Source organism: Dipodomys spectabilis, unplaced genomic scaffold (genome assembly GCF_019054845.1).
Source record: "Dipodomys spectabilis isolate Male_0828 unplaced genomic scaffold, ASM1905484v1 ptg000004l, whole genome shotgun sequence".
NCBI classification, from domain to species: Eukaryota; Metazoa; Chordata; class Mammalia; order Rodentia; family Heteromyidae; genus Dipodomys; species Dipodomys spectabilis.
This window is the reverse complement of record NW_024870681.1, coordinates 6,742,846-6,763,942: the sequence shown is the minus strand read 5'-3', so window position 1 is coordinate 6,763,942 and position 21,097 is coordinate 6,742,846. Positions and strand designations below refer to the sequence as shown.

The 21,097-nt window shown below is 39.8% G+C and overlaps 1 protein-coding gene across 2 annotated transcripts in view; it reads right to left on the bottom strand.

Moving 5' to 3' along the window:
- Ap2b1 (adaptor related protein complex 2 subunit beta 1) overlaps nucleotides 1-21,097 on the bottom strand; it is a 120,179-nt gene that overhangs the window by 53,834 nt on the left and 45,248 nt on the right. The window contains exons 13-17 of one of the 2 annotated variants that reach the window (XM_042693795.1): nucleotides 18,552-18,811; nucleotides 13,914-14,106; nucleotides 5,575-5,616; nucleotides 4,618-4,764; nucleotides 1,273-1,418 (exon numbers count right to left, since the gene is read on the bottom strand). In XM_042693795.1, the coding sequence (XP_042549729.1) occupies nucleotides 1,273-1,418; nucleotides 4,618-4,764; nucleotides 5,575-5,616; nucleotides 13,914-14,106; nucleotides 18,552-18,811 (788 nt within the window). The remainder of the gene's footprint in view (nucleotides 1-1,272; nucleotides 1,419-4,617; nucleotides 4,765-5,574; nucleotides 5,617-13,913; nucleotides 14,107-18,551; nucleotides 18,812-21,097) is intronic. The other variant, XM_042693803.1, reaches the window with a different exon arrangement.

Genomic DNA, 21,097 nt, shown 5'->3' with positions numbered 1-21,097 from the left:
AGATTGGGGGTTCATGGTTCAAAGCCAGCCCAGGCAGGAAAGTATGTGAGACTTTTATCTCCAATTAACTACTCAGAGAAAGCTGGAAGTAGAGCTCTGGCTCAAAGTGGTAGCAGAAAAGAGCTCAGGGACAGTACCCAGGACCAGCACAAAAACAAACAAACCAATAAACAACAACAAAACCCACAAATGAATGGATCTCTCAGGTAGCCAGTTCCCCTCCCTCTTCCAACCATGAAATTTAATGAAAGCAATTGGTGCTACAGCAACTACAAAAATATCAGTATTTTCTCCTCTTTATTAAGGCAGAGAATTCATTGCTAAGAACCTGTATGTGGCTATGTAGTTAGTATAAACGGTGTTTGTTTTCTCATATTTCTAGTACCAATCGAAGTTCATATTTTCTACCAAAATATGAACTTTAGATGCTTGGTTCACTACTCAAGTACCTAGAAATTGTCTGGCATACAGATCTCAACAACAATGTGTAAATGATAAATAGGTTCCAATTAAAAGCATTAAAATATTGTATTACCAGATTTTTGTTGTTGTTGGTCGTGGGGCTTAAACTCTGGGCCTGGGTGCTGTCCCTGAGCTCTTCAGCTCAAGGTGAGTGCTCTGCCACTTGAGCCAAGGCACCACTTCTGGTTTGCTGACAATTTATTGGAGATAAGAGTCTTATAGACTTTCCTGCTCAGGCTGGCTTTGAACTGTAATCCTCAGATCTCAGCCTCCTGAATAGCTAGGATTATAGGCATGAGCCACTGGTGCCCAGGTTACCAGATTTTTTTTTAAAAGAAAACAATTAAGTTCTAGTTTCTTCCTTACATATGGATGTTCCTCTAAAATATTCTCTAAGGTCTCTAAGAACTGAAGCTGACAACCAAGTAGACTTGCAAGAGCCAAAGCCCACTCTACATTCAGAATTTGCCATTATGTGACTTCTAATTTCTTGTGCCAATACTGGGGCTTAAACTCAGGACCTGGGTACTGTCCCTGAGCTTTTTCACTCAAAGCTTGTACTCTACCACTAGAGCCACAGCTCCATTTCTAGCTTTTTGCTGGTTAATTGGGGATAAGAGTCTCACAATTTTCCTCCCCTAACTGGCTTCAAATTACGATTCTCAGATCTCAGCCTTCTGAACAGCTCGAACTACAGGCATGAGCCACCAGCACCCAGTTTAATATATGACTTTTTACCCAGTATTAAAAGGATTTTCTTGCTGGACACAAGGTACAATGCTGACATCTGTCAAACTCTCTATTTCTTACCTATTCTTGTTGAACTGGATTGCAAAGTCTGTCATATGTTGCAGAGCTTTATTGGTGAAGTTCATTTCCATATAGATGTGCCCTTGACGGTGAGTAAATGTTCCTGAAATCTCCAAGCCCTTAGCCTTCACTGCAGGTAGCCAGACCTAAAACAGTATATAAAGCCCGAGAGAACCAGGCACAATTTATCTTGATGCTATTTAATTTATAACATGCAAAGGTGAAATTAACATTTCTCTTCTTTAGGCAATTATGATGATTTTTATACTATAAATAACAAGTCATTGTGAAAGGTCCTGGACTAGATAAAGTATTATTTTCTGAATTTTGAGATCATTCTCAACTATTTAAGAATACCAAAACCCAGCCTTTTTTTCTACCTTAATTTGGGCATTGTATTGAAAAACCAAATCTATAAACAAGTAAAAGAGAATTCCAATGATTATGTGCTTTTCTGTTACATTTGATAAGAGTTTAAAGAGAAGAAACAAAATCTACTAATGGAAACAGTATGCCTATAATCTGAGAATTAACTGAAGATATGAGTCTCATGGACTTTCCTACCTGGGCTGCCTTTTTTGTTGTTGTTGTTGGCTGTAGGGCTTGAACTCTGCACCTGCGTGCTGTCCCTGTGCTCTTCAGCTCAAGCTGAGCGCTCAACCACTTGAGCCACAGTGCCACTTCCGCTTTTCTGGTGGTTAATTGGAGGTAAGGGTCTCACAGACATACCTATCCAAGCTGGTTTTGTACCATGATCCTCAGATCTCAGCCTCCTGAGTAGCTAAGATTATAGGTGGGAGCCACTGGCAATTCTTCTTTCTTTTCTTTTTTCTTTCTTTCTTACTTCTTTCTTTCTTTTCTTTTTCCTTCTATCTTTTCTTTTTCTCTCTCCCTTCCTTCCTTCCTTCCTTCCTTTTTTTGTCAGTCCTGGGTCTTGAACTCAGGGCCTGGGTGCTGTCTCTGAGCTTCTTTTTCTTTTTTTTTAGCTCAAGGCTAGCATTCTACCACTTTAGCCACAGTGCCACTTCTGGCTTTTTCTGTTTATGGGGTACTGAGGAATCAAACCCAGGGCTTCATCCTGGGCTGGCTTTGATCCTCAGATTTCAACCCCTTGAGAGTAATTAGGGATAAAGGCATGAGGTGCTAGTGCCCAGCTGGATAAAATTTTAATTTAAAAAAGATGGAAGGCAAGGACTTTCAATGAAAGCTATCCATCAATAAGGCAGTAAAGAAGGTTAATATACTATAAAATATAAATGTATGTATGTCTGAAGTACAATTTAAAAAAAGACTGTGGAATATCTGGCAGAGTAGATCTTATGACAAAGCTACTAAGATGCAAAAAAACAAAAAAAACAAAGCCGGGCGCTGGTGGCTCACGCCTGTAATCCTAGCTACTCAGGAGGCTGAGATCTGAGGATCGCAGTTCAAAGCCAGCCCGGGCAGGAGAGACCGTGAGACTCCTATCTCCAATAAACCACCAGAAAACCGGAAGTGGCGCTGTAGCTCAAGTGGTAGAGCGCTCGCCTTGAGCTGAAGAGCTGAGGGACAGCGCCCAGGCCCAGAGTTCAAGCCCCACGACCGACCAAACAAACAAAAAAAGCTACTAAGATGTATCAAAACACTACCGCAGCCAAGTGGCAGTGGTTCACACCTGTAATCCTAGCTACTCAGGAGACTGAGATCTGAAGACTGTAGCTGAGGACAGGAAAGTCTGTGAGACTCTTATCCCCAATAAACTACTCAAAAAGCCAGAAGTGGAGCTGTGGCTCAAGTGGTGAAGGACTAGCCTTGAGCAAAAAAGTCAGGGACAGCACCTGGGCCTTGAGCTCAAGCCCTAGGACCAGCACAACAAAACAAAACCCCATTAAGGTTCAGTTTTGAGTCACACTTTTGGTTGTTCTATTCAATGGATGTACACACACACACACACACACACACACACACACACACACACACACACACACACACACACACACACACACACACACACACACACACACACACACACACACACACACACACACACACACACACACTACTAGGCTCCCGGGATGGAAAACTGGTTTACCTCTCTACAGCAAGGACTCCCCACATGGTATCAGATGCAGAGGCAGACAAATTAGTAAGCAATCAGGCATGATGAGATTATGCAAAGCCTACCCTAGTCTGGCTACAACTTTTCCAAAGAGCTTATATGAACTTCATTTATCAGTAGTTTCTTGTCTTCAGTTTCAATCTGAGTGACATCAAGCAAAGTCAAGAATTGGAAGAGCCATAGTGACACAAACCAATCAGCAGTCTAAGGAGGTACACTAAAAACCTATGAAGACCAAATCTGGAGGAATGGCACTCTAGAATCCACCTAGAATTAGTCTAGAATCCATATGTAATACCAATGAGGAAAGTGAAACAGGCAGTAACAAGTAAAAATGTTACTTCTCACACTGTAACCAAACAATTCACACCTGTAATCACAGTTACTCAGGATGTAGAAATCAGGAGGATTATGGTTCAAGGCAAACCCTAGCAAAAAGGTTACCAAGACCCAAACTCAATAAATAAGCAGGGCAACATGTGCCTGTGATCTTAGCTCCTGGGAGAGGACAAAGGTAGGAGAAACTGGCTTGGGACAAAATCTTGAAAAGACACAAAAGCTAAAAAAAGGGTGAGAAAGGGAAAAGTATAGCTCAAGTGTTAAGAGTCCTTGCCTAGCAAATGGAAGGCTGGTTAAAAATCTTAGTATCATTAAAAACCAAAACAAAGCCGGGCGCTGGTGGCTCACGCCTGTAATCCTAGCTACTCAGGAGGCTGAGATCTGAGGATCGCAGTTCAAAGCCAGCCCGGGCAGGAGAGACTGTGAGACTCCTATCTCCAATAAACCACCAGAAAACCGGAAGTGGCGCTGTAGCTCAAGTGGTAGAGCGCTCACCTTGAGCTGAAGAGCTGAGGGACAGTGCCCAGGCCCAGAGTTCAAGCCCCACGGCCGACCAAAAAAAAACCAAAACAAGGTTGTGATTCTCTACAGTTTTTTTTTCTCCTGCTGATGCACTGTATGTCAGGTTTTTACTAAATTCACTTCAAATACTATACAAAATATTTCTAAACATGAGATCAAAACTCAAATGCTTAATATTTCTAGTTTTAAGTCTAATTATAGAAATGTTTAATAAGGATGCTAACAGTGTTCTCTGCTCAGTCTGAAGCCACTTTTCATCTTTCTCATATATCTCCCAGAACAAAGGCTAAACTTTACATTTATTCCTACTGGATGTAATATAAATATTAGAAGGAACTTGGGTTTTTCTCATTGAGTAAGTGGTGTTATGCAAATTCTTTACTTACAGCCTTAGGAGCCACATATCCTCCAGGTGCCATGCCTATCCCCGTGGAGAGTTCAAAGAGGTCATTGAGACCACTGCTGACCACAGCAGGAGTAGGTGAAGGAGCAAAGGTTGCAGGCACTGATGATGGGATAAAGGACTGTCCCACCTGCAGGGAAAAAAAAGGGAAGAGAGATCAGGAAGAACAGATTAATAGTCCTTAAAATGTTGCTATTTTAACAGCATTTATACATCAATTGGAAAACACCACAGTTCCAACACTCAGTGTAAAAAGCCAAATTAGTAGATATTTTTTCATCACCAATAAAAGACAGACACTTCAGAAACTTTATCAAGACAAAGTACTCAGAAGGATATAGGAACACAGTGATCCAAGACTGCATCTGTTTCCAATTTTAGCTTCCATGATTCTGTGCAAAAGGCCTATAGGTATCTTAATGAAAGAAGAGTTTGTTTTTTCTACAGAAAGAGGGAGGAGCGTCCTATGTAATCAGAAGTTCCATTTCCACTTGGGTTCAGCCATTTTTTACTCCCACTTTAGGCATAAATATCTAGCAGGAAGCTCTCCTGGGGGAGATGATATTCATACTCCCAAACCAACTCATTTATGAGAGTCTCACTCTGAGTCAAGCTGACTCTCTTAAAACTTTCTAGATGACACCAGGAAATAAAAGCATTCTCTAGTCCAGAGGGGATGTTCCATTTCCTTCAGCTCTTTAACGTCAGAAACACAAAGATCTCTACTGGCACCAAGCATACCAATCCCTAAAGATGTCCCTATATCACAAGTGCTGCATGGCCCCCAAGATTCCAAGTAATCCTATTCTACTTTAGACTCCTAAAGAGGTTTTGGCATGCAGTGCTAGAGAGCAGCAGTGGCCAGTATGAGTATGTGTGCAAAGGAAAGGCATCAAATGGGGCAGCGCTTCTCATGGTGAAAAAAATGGATGGCACTTACTGCCGGACTTCCTCCAATGCCCCCGCCAAGGTCACTGCCAAGCTGAAAGAGAGAAAGGAGAGAGAGGAGAGAGAGGTAGAGTTCATTTAGCTAAGTACTAGATGCCCATATAGAATCTGTAAATTTGCTCTACCAAGTTGCTGGAAATATATGCCACTCACTATCTCCTAAAGCCTAAGGAAATTCTGGATTGCTACAAATATGTCCTAGGAGAACCAAGTGTTGGAGTGATGGGCTATGGGTGTTTATAAAAGCTTAGAAAGATGGAGCTGAGATACCTCAGGGATGTTTCAGATCCAATCTTTCTATCAAGATATGCAGGCACAAACCAAACAGGATTTAGAGTCTGCATATTCCAAAAAGTTCTATTCCCAAGCAGTAATGTACTGATATGTTTTGTTTTTTCTTTAAAAAGAAATGTAAAAGGGAAAGGGAGTGGGCACGCAAAGAAAAAGTAAACACACTTTGATTTACAAAGCTAGCTGTATCACTGAGGTGGTGAACACCAAACTAGTATTGACCTTCAGAAACTATAGGTAAAACAAATTATTTTTAGAGTTTAAGCATTGCTAAGAAAGCAAATAGCTGGTACAGAAAGATAGCTCCCATTAGGGGGAAGTAGGGAGGCATCTCTCATAATCAATACTACTAAGTACATATGCTATGATTTATTTATTTGGAGAACATTCAAAAGGATGCTAAGCATTGGAGAATTAGAATAACTAAGCTAGATGACAGGAAAATAAGTCCACATAGTCTTAGTGTCTACATAGTCTTTCATAACAAAAGTATTAATTAAAGAAGAACTGAAGCTAAAAAGAACTGGCATACAAGAAGTGCAAAACACATATATGCAACTAATGACAATGTTTACAAAGTAGAACCTTTCTTTTCCCCAGCAGTTCCACATTTCTTCCTCTCTAGTTCTCAATGTACATCTATACAGCACCTTTTTGAATCATCAAATGCCTTGTCTGCTCTAAAAACAGACTGAGAGTCTAGATACTGTCCTTTGTAGTCTCATTATGCTACAGTTATATTTAAGAGATGGTATTGTGTCCTTAGGATTTGGGAATGAGGATTTATTGATCTTCCCTATGAACTGAAAGTAGTATACAAAAAAGCATTGGAAAAAGTGTAATTATCAAACCACTAAAAAAATAATGTGAAAAGAAACCCAGCAGGTGCCTAGTAACAGCATGCAGAGTTTCTGCCTTACACTACAGGGTACTCAAATCACAGAGCCGACTGCTTCCTGAAGTCTGCTTCCTGAAGATTACTTAGTGGCTGGTCATAGGATAGAAATCATACATTTGGACAAATAGAAAAAGTCATATCTATCAAGAATTTGAATAACTGGAAGAGCATGAAAGCAAACAGAAAAGATATTATATATCTGCTTTCTTCCTGCTTCTATAATAGTGCATGTTTACAGCATGACATTGCAAAAGCATAAAATTCTTTTTATTCTAAAGTTATACAACATTACTGCACAAAAGGCATGCAAAGATGCAAAGTAATAAAGGGACTACACAGATAAGAAGTAGGCTTTGCAAATTGACAGGAGAAATGAGAATGTACACCCACATATAATAAACTCAAGTAAAAAGAGAATTCTGAGGGGAAAACCCTCCTTTTGGCTAAAGGATATGAACTGAAGTTTCAAAGGACACTGTAATGTGGGATTATAATGGGAGTGATTTTAGAAAAGCAAAAATAGGTGTGGGGCATTTCTTTTACTATTTCTTTCCTTTTTAGGAGCCTTGAATAACCAGCTTTTTGCTGGTTATTTTAGAAATGGAGTCTCTCAAGACTTCTGTCCTGGCTGGCTTTGAAATGTGATCCTCAGGTCTCAGCCTCCTAAATAACTAGAATCATAGGCACGAGCCTATTGTGTCCAGTTGCATTTCTTAAATACCATGCACAAGAACTGAAGAAGCAGGAGTAAAATCACGATCAGTTAAAATAAATAGAATAACTAAGAATGAAGCCCACAGAAGATGTGTGGGTTTATTTATTTAAAAAATAAATACAAAGTAAGTTTGCAAAGTCAATAAAATTTTGGGAGGTCTTTAGTTTGTATTTTCCCCCTTCTAAAAGCCTGGAGGCAGGCTAGAGGTGTAGATCAAGTGTTAGAGCACCAGTAGAGCAAGCAAATGAATCAAGACAGAGGCCCTGAGTTCAAACCCCAATACTGCTGGGTGAGAGGGAGGATAGGAAAGGAGACAGGGAGAGAAGGAAAGAGGGAGAGGGGGGAGAGAGAAGGAAACAAGAAAGGAGGGGGGGAGGAAAAAAAGACAGGAAGGGGAAGAGAGGGAGGAAAGAAGGAAAGAAGAGGGAAGGGAAAAGGGAGGAAAGGAGAAAAGTAGGAAAGAAGAGGGACGAGAGACAGAGACAAAGGGAAGGAAAGAAGAAAGAGGCCTGGAAGACTGAGGTTCAAAGCCAGAACAGGCAGAAAAGTTCATGAGACTCCAATGCCAAAATAATCAGCAAAAAGCAGGCTACAGGCATGGCTCCAAGCCATTTTCAAGAAAGCAGAGAGAGGGGCTGGGAAGGTGGCTCAGTGGTAGAGCACTTGCCTTGCATGCATGAGGCCCTGGGTTCCATTCCCCCTGCACCCACATAAGCAAAAAGAAAAAAAGCCAGAAGTGGCGTTGTAGCTCAAGTGGTAGAGTGCTAGCCTTGAGCTGAAGAGCTGAGTGACAGTGCCCAGGCCCAGAGTTCAGGCCCCACAACCGGAACACCCCCCCCCCCCAAAAAAAAAAGAAAAGAAAAAGAAAGCTGAGTGAATAGAGTTCAGGTCCTAGTACCAGCACCAAACAAAAACCTAGAGGTTTCTTAGACTATGATTTCAATTTTCAATAGTACTAGTAATAATGTTCCAGTAATTATTATTTCAACCTTAAACAACAGAATCAATCACCTGTGTGTGTGTGTGGGGGGGGGGGTGCTTTTAAAAACTTCAATTGCCTGAGCCTTATTCCCAGAGATAGTGATTTATTGTTCTATAGTATAGTCTGGGCATCAGAATTTTGAAAAGATCCTCTAGTTCATTCTAATGTACAGCCAACCTTCGAGAACTAATTACTACTTGGAGTCAGACAAAATTCATCTGTTGAGGAATGACTTTGAACAGAACTTAAGCAGAAAGAAAAACGCTTTCTAAGAAAAGTAAGAAAGCCAAACAAAAAAATCATGAAAAGGCCTCCCTAAAACATCTCGTTTGTCCTATACTCTGATGTGGTTTGATGACTTTTTTTTTCTTGTAGGTCATGGGGCTTGAACTCTGGGCCTGGGCGCTGTCCCTCAGATCTTCAGATCAAGGCTAGCGCTCTTGAGCCACAGCGCTACTTCCAGTTTTCTGAGATAAGAGTCTCATAGCCTTTCCTGCCGGGGCTGGCTTTGAACTCAGATCTTAGTCTCCTGAGTAGCTAAGATTACAGGCATGAGCCACTGGAGACCCACCAAGCCCTTAATTTGAACTCTAGTGCTGCTACAACAAAACAAACAAAACAAAAATACCACTAAGGTATTCAGTTACTGCAAAGCTCCTCCAAAGGAAGAAAAATTGTTGGTACAAAACTCCTTTAGATGGTGAATTTCTTTTCTTTTTTCTTTTTTTAATTTTTGGGTCCAGTTGTGGGGCTTGAACTCTGGGCCTGGGCGCTGTCCCTCAGTTCTTCAGCTCAAGGCTAGCGCTCTACCACTTGAGCCACAGCACCACTTCCGGCTTTTTTCTTTTTGCTTATGTGGAGCTGAGGAATCGAACCCAGGGCCTCAAGCATGCAAGGCAAGTACTCTACCACTGAGCCACCTTCCCAGACTAGATGGTGAATTTCTTGTAGACTAAAAAGCTCAAAACTATTAATGAAGAAGCTCATGACAAAATTTTATTATATTATTATTATTTTGCTTAAGGCTAGAACTCTTCTACTTGAGCCACAGGGCTTTTCTTTTTCTTCTGTTTATGTGGTACTAAGGAATCAAAGATAGGGCTTCATGCATGCTAGGCAAGCACTCTACCAATAAGACACATTCCCAGCCCCGACTTTTTTTTTTTGCCTGTCATGGGGCTTGAACTCAGGGCCTGGACACTGTCTTTGAGCTTCTTTGGCTCACGGCTAGTGTCCTATCACTTGAGCCACAGTGTCACTTCAGGCTTTTTTCTGTTTATGTGTACTGAGGAATTGCACCCAGGACTTCATGCATGTTAGACAAGCACTCTACCACTGGAATCACATTCCCAGCCCCTGATAAAATATTTTTAAGATTAAAAAACAAAAAGTGTAGAGTGAAAAATATATACTAAGAGTTTGTTTGTTTTTGCTTTTTTTTAATACTAGGAGTTTTAAAAAGGTAGCTTCTCCATGCCACTATGCTTCATGAAAATACATTTCTTTTTTTTTTTTTTTGTCGGTCATGGGGCCTGAACTGTGGGCCTGGGTGCTGTCCCTGAGCTCTTCAGCTCAAGGAGAGTGCTCTACCCAGCGCTCTACCGCTTGAGCCACACTGCCACTTCTGGTTTTCGAGTAGTTTATTGGAGATAAGAGTCTCATGGACTTTTCTGCCTGGGGCTGGCTTTGAACCGTGATCTTCAGATCTCAGCCTCCTCAGTAGCTAGGATTACGGGCGTGAGCTACCAGCTCCCGGCTGAAAATATATTTCTTTAGAATAAAGTCCTTTGCTAGCATACAGCAAAGGCATTTGAGAGTTTCCTTTCCATTTTTTCTTTTTAATATATGATTATTATTTTATCTAGATCGGGGGTGGGGAATGTCCAGCTACAAGTCTTATAAGTCCCTTGAAATCACTTTGTCTGCCTAAGATAATGAAATTTAAGAAATCTAGGAGCTTTTTCATGGCAGAAACATCAATACCAGCTAACATTCCACATCAAATGGCTCTTGACAGAAAAGAAGTTCCCCACCTTCATCTAGATAGAATCATGCATAGCACCTAGGATGAACAAAAGAATATTTACTATGAGCCTCTGTAAACAGACTGAAAGTAAAGGCAATAAGTTAATGAGGTTCAATGGTTATTTCAGCAATCCTCACAGATGTCAGCATCCTAAGCATATAACACATACAAAGAATTGTACATGTGGGCATCAGGTCATTTCCTACACTACACCAAACCAGAAGGATTTACTGTAAGAAAAACCATACTACCCCATCCAAAACAGGCAGTTTTGTAGGTTAAATATCAAAGACATTACATTCTCATCCTCTCCCTCTCCCTCTCTCACTCTCCCTTTCTTCTCTCCCTTTCTCCCACCCTTCCGTATACACACATACATATCAAAGATCTAATGGGAAGAGCAGCAAGATACAAAAAGGAAAGAATAAAAATATCCTACAATGAATATGAAGTTCAAAAGTGGTCAGACTTAATTTCTAGCCAACTTCTAATAACAAAAATTATAATGTAAAAATATTCTGGAGAGAACAAAGGTATACGAAGGTAAAGTCAGATGCTAGGCTTTTTAAAGATGTGTCAAATGAGGCTTTCCGTGTGTGTGTGTGTGCGCGCGCGCGTGTGCATACGTGCGTGCGTGTGTATGTTTGTAGAAGCCACCATATTGGCTTAGAGATCAACCACCTAACTACTGGAATTTTATCTGACTAAATTTCATAAGCCTGTCTGCAAAATTAAAACCACCTGTATAACTTCCTAAAAATAGCTATGTCTATGTCTTGCCTCAGTTTTGTTTAATTACTATTGGCCCTAATACTGACAGTATTTTTTTTAATGGTATTAATGTTATTTAGCTAGAATTAGAGCCATAAAAAGGTTAGGAGCTGTCAGGCAATATATATTAGCAGTACACCACTGACTTCTAAAGGTAAGGTTCTGGTCTGATATAAAGAGATGTCAAGCTGGACATCAGTGGCTCACACTTGTAATCCTAGTTACTCAGGAAGCTGAGATCTGAGAATCCAGGTTCAAAGCCAGCCCAGGCAGCAAAGTATATGACACTCTGATCTCCAATTAACCATCCAAAAGCTGGAAATGTGCTGTGGCTTAAAGTGGTAGTAGAGCACTAGTAGCCTTGAGCACAAAAGCTCAGGGACAGTGCCCTGTCCTCAAATTTAAGCACAGGACCAAAACAAAAAACAAACAACAAAAAAAGGAGCTGTAAAGGAATTTGGGAATATGGCTCAAGTAATCAAGTGCTTGCCTAACAAATGTGAGCTTCTGGAATCAATCCCCAGCACCACCAAAAAGAAAGAAAGAAAAAAAAAGTGAGACATAGGTAAGAAAGAAACATGATAGTTTTGAGCATAGTGCCCCATGCTATAATCCCAGTACTCAACTGAAGCAGAAAGAGAGTAAAGTTGAAGTTAGTCTGGGCTATATAGCAATACTCTGTGGTTTGGGGGACTGTCAAGACCTAAGAAAAGGTAGGCACCAGTGACTCACACCTGTAATCCTAGTTACTTCAGAAGGCTGAGATCTCACAACTGCAGTTCAAAGCTGCCCCAAATCTCTCCAATCAACCTTCAAAAAGCCAGAAGTGGTAGAGCACCAGCCTTGAACAAAAAAGCTAAGGGATATGGCCCGGGCCCCAAGTTTAAGCCCTAGTAATAACTATTTTCTTTTCTTTTTTTTGGGTCCGGTCGTGAGGCCTGGGCGCTGTCCCTCAGCTCTTCAGCTCAAGGCTAGCGCTCTACCACTTGAGCCACAGCACCACTTCTGGCTTTTTTCTTTTTGCTTATGTGGTGCTGAGGAATCGAACCCAGGGCGTCAGGCATGCAAGGCAAGCGCCCTACCACTGAGCTAACTTCCCAGCCCAACTATTTTCATTTTATAAAGGATTCTTTGGGACCTCCCTAAATATTTAAATACTCAATGGTCTACCTTCAAGTCAATAAGAAGGCTATACCAACAAAATATGGAATGACCTCATGAGGAAACTATTCTGCTTATATAATCAGACAAGCCCACTTGTTAAAGGTAAGAATATGAAAAAAATGTGATATTCCCAAGAGAGACAATAGGAGTCATCATTTGTCTTAATAAGCTGGAGTCCACTGTCCAGTGTATAGATTCTGGAAGCAGTACTGCTTCTTTCCATCAGTAAATGTACACCCCACAGATATATGACTATAACCCTACTTCCTTAGATTCTCTGCCAACCAAAATTTACTATACCTGCACTGACTGGCATATACAATATTGTCCCTAAAGTATGACAGTAAGCTGTTTGTTTATATAATCTATGAGAACATATTATCTTTTTATCTATGGTATCTACCTTCCAGTGATGCTCAGAAGCAGATTTGTTGGGCATCTTTGTAGTCATCAAGTTGCCAAATGTCTTTTTCAAATGCCTAGACAAAAGATCCTTTCTAATTCCATTATAGTTAAGCATCTAGTTTAAAGGAAGCCAGGTATTTAGACCTGTTGTTTTCCTGGCCATCTCTCTACAGAGTCAGGGTCACACTTAGTATTTCTCATTCATCTTATACAGGACAAAACAATTTGTTTCCCATTGATAGCACATACCCACAGATATTCTGGACTTTGGAGCCTTTTAGTATTAGAATCCTGGAAGCTAATTAAATTGGAAATATGAGAAGAAAGTGGAAAAGAAGGGGAGAAAAAAAAACAGTCAAGCAGTTTTTCTCAACTGTAATGAAAGTACATTTTATACAAAAATGGCTCAAACAACTGCCTCAAAACCTTTCAGAATTGAACATGGAATAAGCCAATGAAACATTTAAAATACAGAGGTTTGAAGTTTCAAAATAAGGTGAACATTATGAAACCATTTTAACAATTTTTAAGTCAAATTTGCGGTGGTTATCCAGAGTTAACACGTAGGAGCACTGGGCACCAGTGTCTCATGCCTGTAATCATAGCTGCTCAAGAAAGTGAGATCTGAGGATCCTTCTTCAAAGCTAGACAGGGCAAAAAAAGTCTGCAACAAGACTTATCTCCAACTGACTACCAAAAAGCCCAAAGTAGAGCTATAGCTCAAGCAGTAGAGCACTACCCTTGAACAAAAAAGTCAAGGTACAAAGCTCAAGCCCTGACTTCAAACCCTAGTATCAGTACCAAAAAACAAACAAACAAAAATGAGCAATAATAAACTCTGGAAAGGATATTAATCATTTGGATTGCTAGAGTAACAAAATAATCCTATATACTTGCAGATATGCCCAATACTAGTGATGAACAAGATTATAATTAACTCTCTAAAGACTAATAGTCTTGTTCTTTATCAAAGCACACTGCTGATCATCCACGAATAGTCTATTTCTAAAAACTGTATAACATTCTTTAGTACATGAAGAACTATAAATAACCGAAGAAAAAGGAGGAGGGATGCTTACCAGACTATCTAGTCCTCCTCCCAAGAGATCCACAGCTCCCATCTGCATGGATGACACCTGTGGCACATTGACAGGGGGACCGAGGTCAAGATTTAAAAGATCCCCGAGAAGATCACCTTGAGAGGGGATAACCTGAGGCTGCTCCAGGTTGGTTGCAGTGGTGTTGCCAACAGGGCTGTCACCTGCATCAGTGCTACAGTCACATACAAACAGACAAATGAGAAAAGTTAATTTCATCAGGGATATCACAAGGTAGCAAATGAATGTAAGATATATAATTATCAAATAGTATAAAAATTCATTTAATAAATAGAAACAAAAATTTTAAATCTAGGTAAGATTTTGACAACACTTGAATACAGCAGAGAATGAAGAGTCAATCTACAGAAAATAAGCAAAAACTAAGAAGAAAAAGATTAATGATAATCCTAATAACCAGAGGAGAATCTGTAGGGACAATAATCAGATGTGCAGGGATTGAATCTAGAGCCCTGCAAATGTTAAAAAAGTGTTCTACCACCAAGCTATGCCCATTGTCACAAGATGCTCAGTTCTTAATTCTATTAAGTTTCAAGTAAAAAAATAAGTAAAGAAGACTAAAGGCAGGTCAGGATAAGAGACTAGCAGTCAGTAAGCGTGGAAGAAATTTATATACACATCTCAAGTGAGTCACCAGAGGAAGGTGTGATGGAAAGGGCAGGGGTTTAGAATCGGAAGACTAAGATCATGAGTTAGCTCCCCTAATGGCTTGTTTCATAATTTGAGCAGATGACAACTTCTCTGAGACCAAGTTTCTTCATCAATAAACCAAAGCAATATTCCCAAGCCAACGTTGGGAATATTGGTTGGTTATAGCAAAAAATAAGTGTGCCAGGGACTGGTAGCTCACACTTGTAATCCTAGCTATTCAGGAGGCTGAGATCTGAGGATCATGGTTCAAAGCCAGCCCGGGCAGTAAAGTCTGTGAGACTCTAATCTCCAATAAACCACTAGAAACCGGAAGTAGCTCTGTGGCTCAAGCGGTAAAGCGCTCGCCTTGAGCTGAAGAGCACAGGGACAGCGCCCAAGCCCAGAGTTCAAGCCCTATGATCGACCAAAAAAAAAAAAAAAAACAAAACCAAAAACCAAAAAACTGGAAACACCATGCCCAAAACGGTGAATTTTGTAACGTACAGTAGTAGCTATCATTGTAAGCTGTACAACTGTCAGCTATAGTTCCTCAGTCAAGTTCCCCGAAGGACTACAGGGGAAGTATAAAAAGAGGAGGTTCAGACTGAGCCTTTGAATTCAAAAGCCAAGATTATAATCAGAGAAGGAACATTAACACAGAACAGCAGAGAGAAAAACATTCTAAGACTTGTGATGAAAAAAATGTCAAGAGAACCACATGAGAAGGGGCAAACTATAAAAAATGAAGCTAAATGGGAAAGATGGTATCATAGACACACGGCAAGAGATATAGATCAGTCTCTACATATGTAATTCTGCAACATATGATTTGTTCCATTTAGGGTATGTGACAGAATGCATGGATTAGTACTTCTAAATAGAAAGTAGAAAACAATGAACATTATTTCTTTTTGAAATGCCCATATTTTTCACTATAATGGAAAAGAAAGCATAATGTGAGACGACAGAGGTAAGTCAGATGACAAGAAGTAAATGATCTTGCATTTGCAGGACAAATTATTAGCACACAGTGGAGAAAATGGGAAATTCATATGAACACATTGTGAGCTCAGGGGAAATAACTAAAAGTCATCAGGGCAATATATATATATATATATATATATATATGTATATATATGTGTAAATTTATTTTTATTGGTTTGGGGCTTAAACTCAGGGCCTGGGTGCTGTCCCAAGCTTTGTGCTCAAGGCTAGTATGCTACCATTTTGAGCCACGATGCCACTTTTGGTTTTCTGGTGGTTAATTGGAGATAAAGAGTGTCAACAGACTTTCCTGCCCTGTCTGGCTCTAAATTATGATCCTAAGATCTCAGCCTCCTAAGTAGCTAGGATTACAGGTGTGGCCCACCAGTGCCCAGCTAAGGTAATATTTTTTTTTTTGGGTCCGGTTGTGGGGCCTGAGCTCTGGGCCTGAGCACTGTCCCTCAGTTCTTCAGCTCAAGGCTAGTGCCCTACCACTTGAGCCACAGCGCCACTTCTGGCTTTTTTCTTTTTGCTTATGTGGTGCTGAGGAATCGAACCCAGGGCCTCATGCATGCAAGGCAAGCGCTCTACCATTGAGCCAACTTCCCAGCCCATAAGGCAATATTTTTAATGATGAGCTTTTTCTAAATTAGACTGGTTTGCCACCACCTTCATAATAGCAGCTAAATAATAAATACAGTAAGCACCCAAGAACAGAGTACTTCTCCCTTTCCTAAGTGATTTTAAAAGACTTAGTGAACTTATAAGCATTTTTAACCTCTGCAAGAGGCAGAATAAGGCTTTATTGCTTTATTTAATGTCAGAAGTGTATCACTTAGCATCTTGTGAGACAGCTAGGTAATGTCAATGCACACATTTGCAGCAATACATCATCTCCATTTTCATCAAACGGTATTTTCTATTATTTATACATTCTTTAAATAAAAACAAAAAGCAAGCAAAAAAGCCAAAAAGATTATTCCAGAAAGAACTACAGAAGCACCAGAAAGGTAACAAACAAAAAGGCTAATATTCAGATGAAGACTCTGTGGTTCTGTTTTAGATAGTTTAAACATTGGTTCTTTTCTTGTGTTCAAGAGTTATTCCTGTTTGTTGATTTCCTCATCTCATATGAGGGTCAAGTTATCAGAAGGCTAAAATAAATGGGAAATGTCTACATAGGTATGTTACAACAGAAATCCCTATCTATATAAAAACTTGGAAGTACATACCAGAAGGAGTACTTAAAGAAGTTAAATTGTTACAGCTAAGCTGAGCGCCAGTGGCTCACACCTGCAATCCTAGCTACTCAGGAGGCTGAGATCTGAGGATCTGGTTCCAAGCCAGCTAGGCAGAAAAGTCTGTGAGACTCTTATCTCCAATTAACCACCTGAAAACTGGAAGTGGTGCTGTGGCTCCAATGGCAGAGTGCTAGCCTTGAGCTAAAGAGCTGAGGGACAGCAGTCCAGGCCCAGAATTCAAGCCCCACAACCAAAAAAAAAAATTAGTTATAATGAAAGAATATGAAACCTGTTTGTCTGCAAGGAAAAATGTTCCAACTCAGTATAAGACCTAATCCTTATGAATTCACACATCTTTGGATTAAAATCAAAGTACAAGTCCTAAAATCACAGATCCAAGTCAACTAGGGCCCATCAAAGATTAATAATCATTTTCCTGGGTGTTACCCTTTCTCTTTTGTTTTCTGTGCCTACAGACACTGAAATAAAGACTATGACAATTTGTAAAGTAATAAATTCTATGCTTTGGCCACTTATTAACACTTAAAACAGAAATATAAATAACAGTAGAAGGTATTCACTAACAAAAGCCTGATTAGTCTATTCTGGGAACATATTTCATTTAGATTTACGGTTGGTTATGATTATAATCAGATTCTGAAAAACTTCTGAGATATCTCTATCATATGAGTTTATTAGAGTACTTCTCCTTAATTTTTTTTTTTTTTTTGGTCAGTCATGGGGCTTGAATTCTGGGCCTGGGCACTGTCCCTCAGCTCTTCAGCTTAAGACTAGTGCTCTACTACTTGAGCCACAGTGCCACTTCTGGTTTTCTGGCGGTGTATTGGAGATAAGTGTCTCACGGACTTTTGTGCCTGGGCTGACTCTGAACCACGATCCTCAGATCTCAGCCTCCTGAGTAGCTAGGATTACAGGAGTGAGCCACCAGTACCTGGATCCTTAATTAAAATTTTAAGATAGCTAGCTAGAAAGCAAAAGTTCCATGCTATCTGGAAGTAGGTGCATAACAAATTTTTCTTATTGCTAAAATCAATTTGATAGGCCGGGCACTGGTGGCTCACGCCTGTAATCCTAGCTACTCAGGAGGCTGAGATCTGAGGATCGCGGTTCAAAGCCAGCCCGGGCAGGAGAGACCGTGAGACTCCTATCTCCAATAAACCACCAGAAAACCAGAAGTGGCGCTGTAGCTCAAGTGGTAGAGTGCTCGCCTTGAGCTGAAGAGCTGAGGGACAGCGCCCAGGCCCAGAGCTCAAGCCCCACAACCGACAAAAAAAAAAAAAATCAATTTGATAAAGAAGGTATATGTAACTAACAATCAATATTCATATACAGAATTTTTTCATATAAAACAATCTTGAAAATAGTTTCATTAATATTTTTATGAGTTAAGAGAAGCAGCATCCACTAACTTTATCCATAAGCCTCAATCAAAGCTACCATAAGGAAACAGATTCTACATATACAAATATGCTTTTTTTTTCAACTCAGGGAATATTTTTTGCCCCATCTTACTGAAGACCTAAGCAACTTTTAGACTGTTTGGAAGGTCTTCATCATAATTTTCTAAAGCTTTTACTGTACTTTTAGATTGGAACAGAGGAAGACCCTACAGCAGTAATAGCAATAGGTATGCATACCACGTTCTTTTCCAGGATTCATAAGCAGGAAGATCAACTCTGTCTAAACAGAGTCACTTCTTACTCAAATCTAGTTCACAGCTTACCTCCCATGATGAATTGGCAAGTGTTTGCGATGGATCCCATGACTCCCTTCCACAAATGCATTGGGAGGTTTATGGTACACAGAGGCCAAAGAACCAATGTGGCAGATAAGTTCATCCAGTAGAGTTGGCTCAATGAGGTCTGTCTCTTCAGAGATGAGGGGCTTCTCAGATAAGACTACTTCTTTGGCAGTCACAGGATCAGTTGAGAGAAGGCGCCAATAGATGTAGCCCCGATCTCGAAGGTCAGGATTATCAGAATCCTAATGAAAAGATTAATATATATATAAATGTATAATATATGTGTATAATATATATTTATATATAGTGTATATATACATATATGTATATGTTTGTGTGTGTGTATATATATATATATGGAACCAGTCTCCACACAAAAACTGAAACTGTTAGATCTGTAGTGATTTATGCAGACTAGTGATTATATATTTAACTGAGACTCAATTACATTTTTATAATTTTGTAGTCTCTAATGTTTTAAGGAATTTTAACATGAACAGAGATGATTGCAGTGTTAAGATGCAAATCCTAAAGCAAGTTAGAAAAGGAAATAAACTTAAAATTGGTAAGTGAACTGGTTTGAGATGACAATGGGAAAATAATATTTTTAAAACTATAAATATTAGCAAGAGTATTCATAACACACATTATATCTTACATTATTTCACTAATACCTTCCTCCCCACCCTTATTTTTTTTTGGTATCGGCTTTGAAATCAGGACCTTGCACTTGCTAGTCTGGTGCTCTACTATTTGAGCCAGGCCTCTAGTCCAGCCTTATGCTGGTTACTTTGGAAATGGAGTCTCATGGACTGTTCTGGACTTTAGCTTAGCTAGGATTACAAGCACATACCTTCCCCTTCTTGACTCAAATATTTGTAAGCATCTTACAAACCTTGGTTAGGCTGTGGAAATAAGGGGATCACACAAAGTACCTAAGGAGCTCAGAATATTAGAGTATCAAAATATTGTCAAAAAAAAGCACATTAAAGAGAGCATGTCACTTTTCAAAATGGGCAGGACTTGAGTTTAGTGGCCTTTTACTGTTGTAGTTTTAAAATAATTTCATATATGCTCATGGCTAAAAAAATATTATTAATGTTATGCAGCACAATTTAGCAGTGTGTATAGGGCTGGAAGCATGGCTTAAGTAGTAAGAATGCCTGCCTGGCAAATGCAAGGCCAGAAGTTCAAACTCCAGTACTGCCAAAAAATAAAACAAGAGTATGTCATTACAGAAAGAAATCTCCCCTAATCATTCAAACCCTTCTACCTCTCATTTCCTCATCCCCAAAATAATAATAATTAACAGTATGGTATTTGTTCTGATAGCAGCCAAGCTTTTATGCTCAAGGATAGCATTCTACTACTTGAACTACAGCTGCACTTCCAGCGTTTTGGTGGTTAACTGCCCAGACTGGCACTGAACCGCATCCTCAGATATTATCCTCCTGAGTAGCTAACATTATAGACATGAGCCACTGGTACCCAAGACATGTAATCTGACCACTAACGCCACTGGCCATATTTCCAAGTCAAAACCCAGCAGAATTTATTCAGTTTTATAGTTTATATAATTTAAATTCTATTTATTTTACTTTTTATCTCTTTGCAGCACATTTTATTGGCAGTAAAGTAGACACATAGTATCTGCAGGTATGTGGGTCAAAGACAAAGCCATTGAGGAGAACCCACAATTGCTCACTACTATACTCAGTTCAGTACTGTATCAGGAATGCTTGATCCATTCTTCCCATAGCACTACCCAATTTCCACTAAAGATCTTCCAACAAATCTAAAAGTTTACTTTATTATTTAAATTAAGCGTATTATTGCCCCCTTTTCCACCTTTGTGAGTTATCATAACATTTGGTTGCTTTTTGGACACCATTTTCTTTTGAGGAAGTATGTTTTCATAAAGTTAGTAAGAGCAGAGGTATACTCAGAACACAAAAAGTAAACACAATTGACAATAACAAGAGTCTGAGAAGCTTCTCTGTATTAACTGAGCTTAATAATGCATATGTGCCTGACTTGTTGGTTGAGATGGGGCTCTCACTAACTTTTTTGCCAGGGTTGGACTTAAACCATGATTCTCCTGATTTCCTGAGTAGCTGGGATTATAGGTGTGTGTCCCTATGCCTGGCTCCAAATCTTTTTCTTCTGATCAAAACTATCACATAATTCAGAGGGCTAAAATCATTTTTTTAAATCCATGGAAGTAGCAGAAGCACTCTGATACGAAAGCTAACTTTGGGAAGTGGCGCTGTAGCTCAAGTGGTAGAGTGCTCGCCTTGAGCGACAGCGCCCAGGCCCAGAGTTCAAGCCCCACGACCAACCAAAAAAAAAAAAAAAGGAAGCTAATGTTGCCCTGAAGCTATTAGACTCAAAGTTATTTTACATACCTTCATTAACACTAATCTAAGTTCAGGTGGGTGTTGGTGGCTCATGCCTGTATTGATAACTACTTAGTAGGCTGAGAACTGAGAACTGTTTAAAGCCAGCCCAAGCAGGAAAGTCTGTAAGAC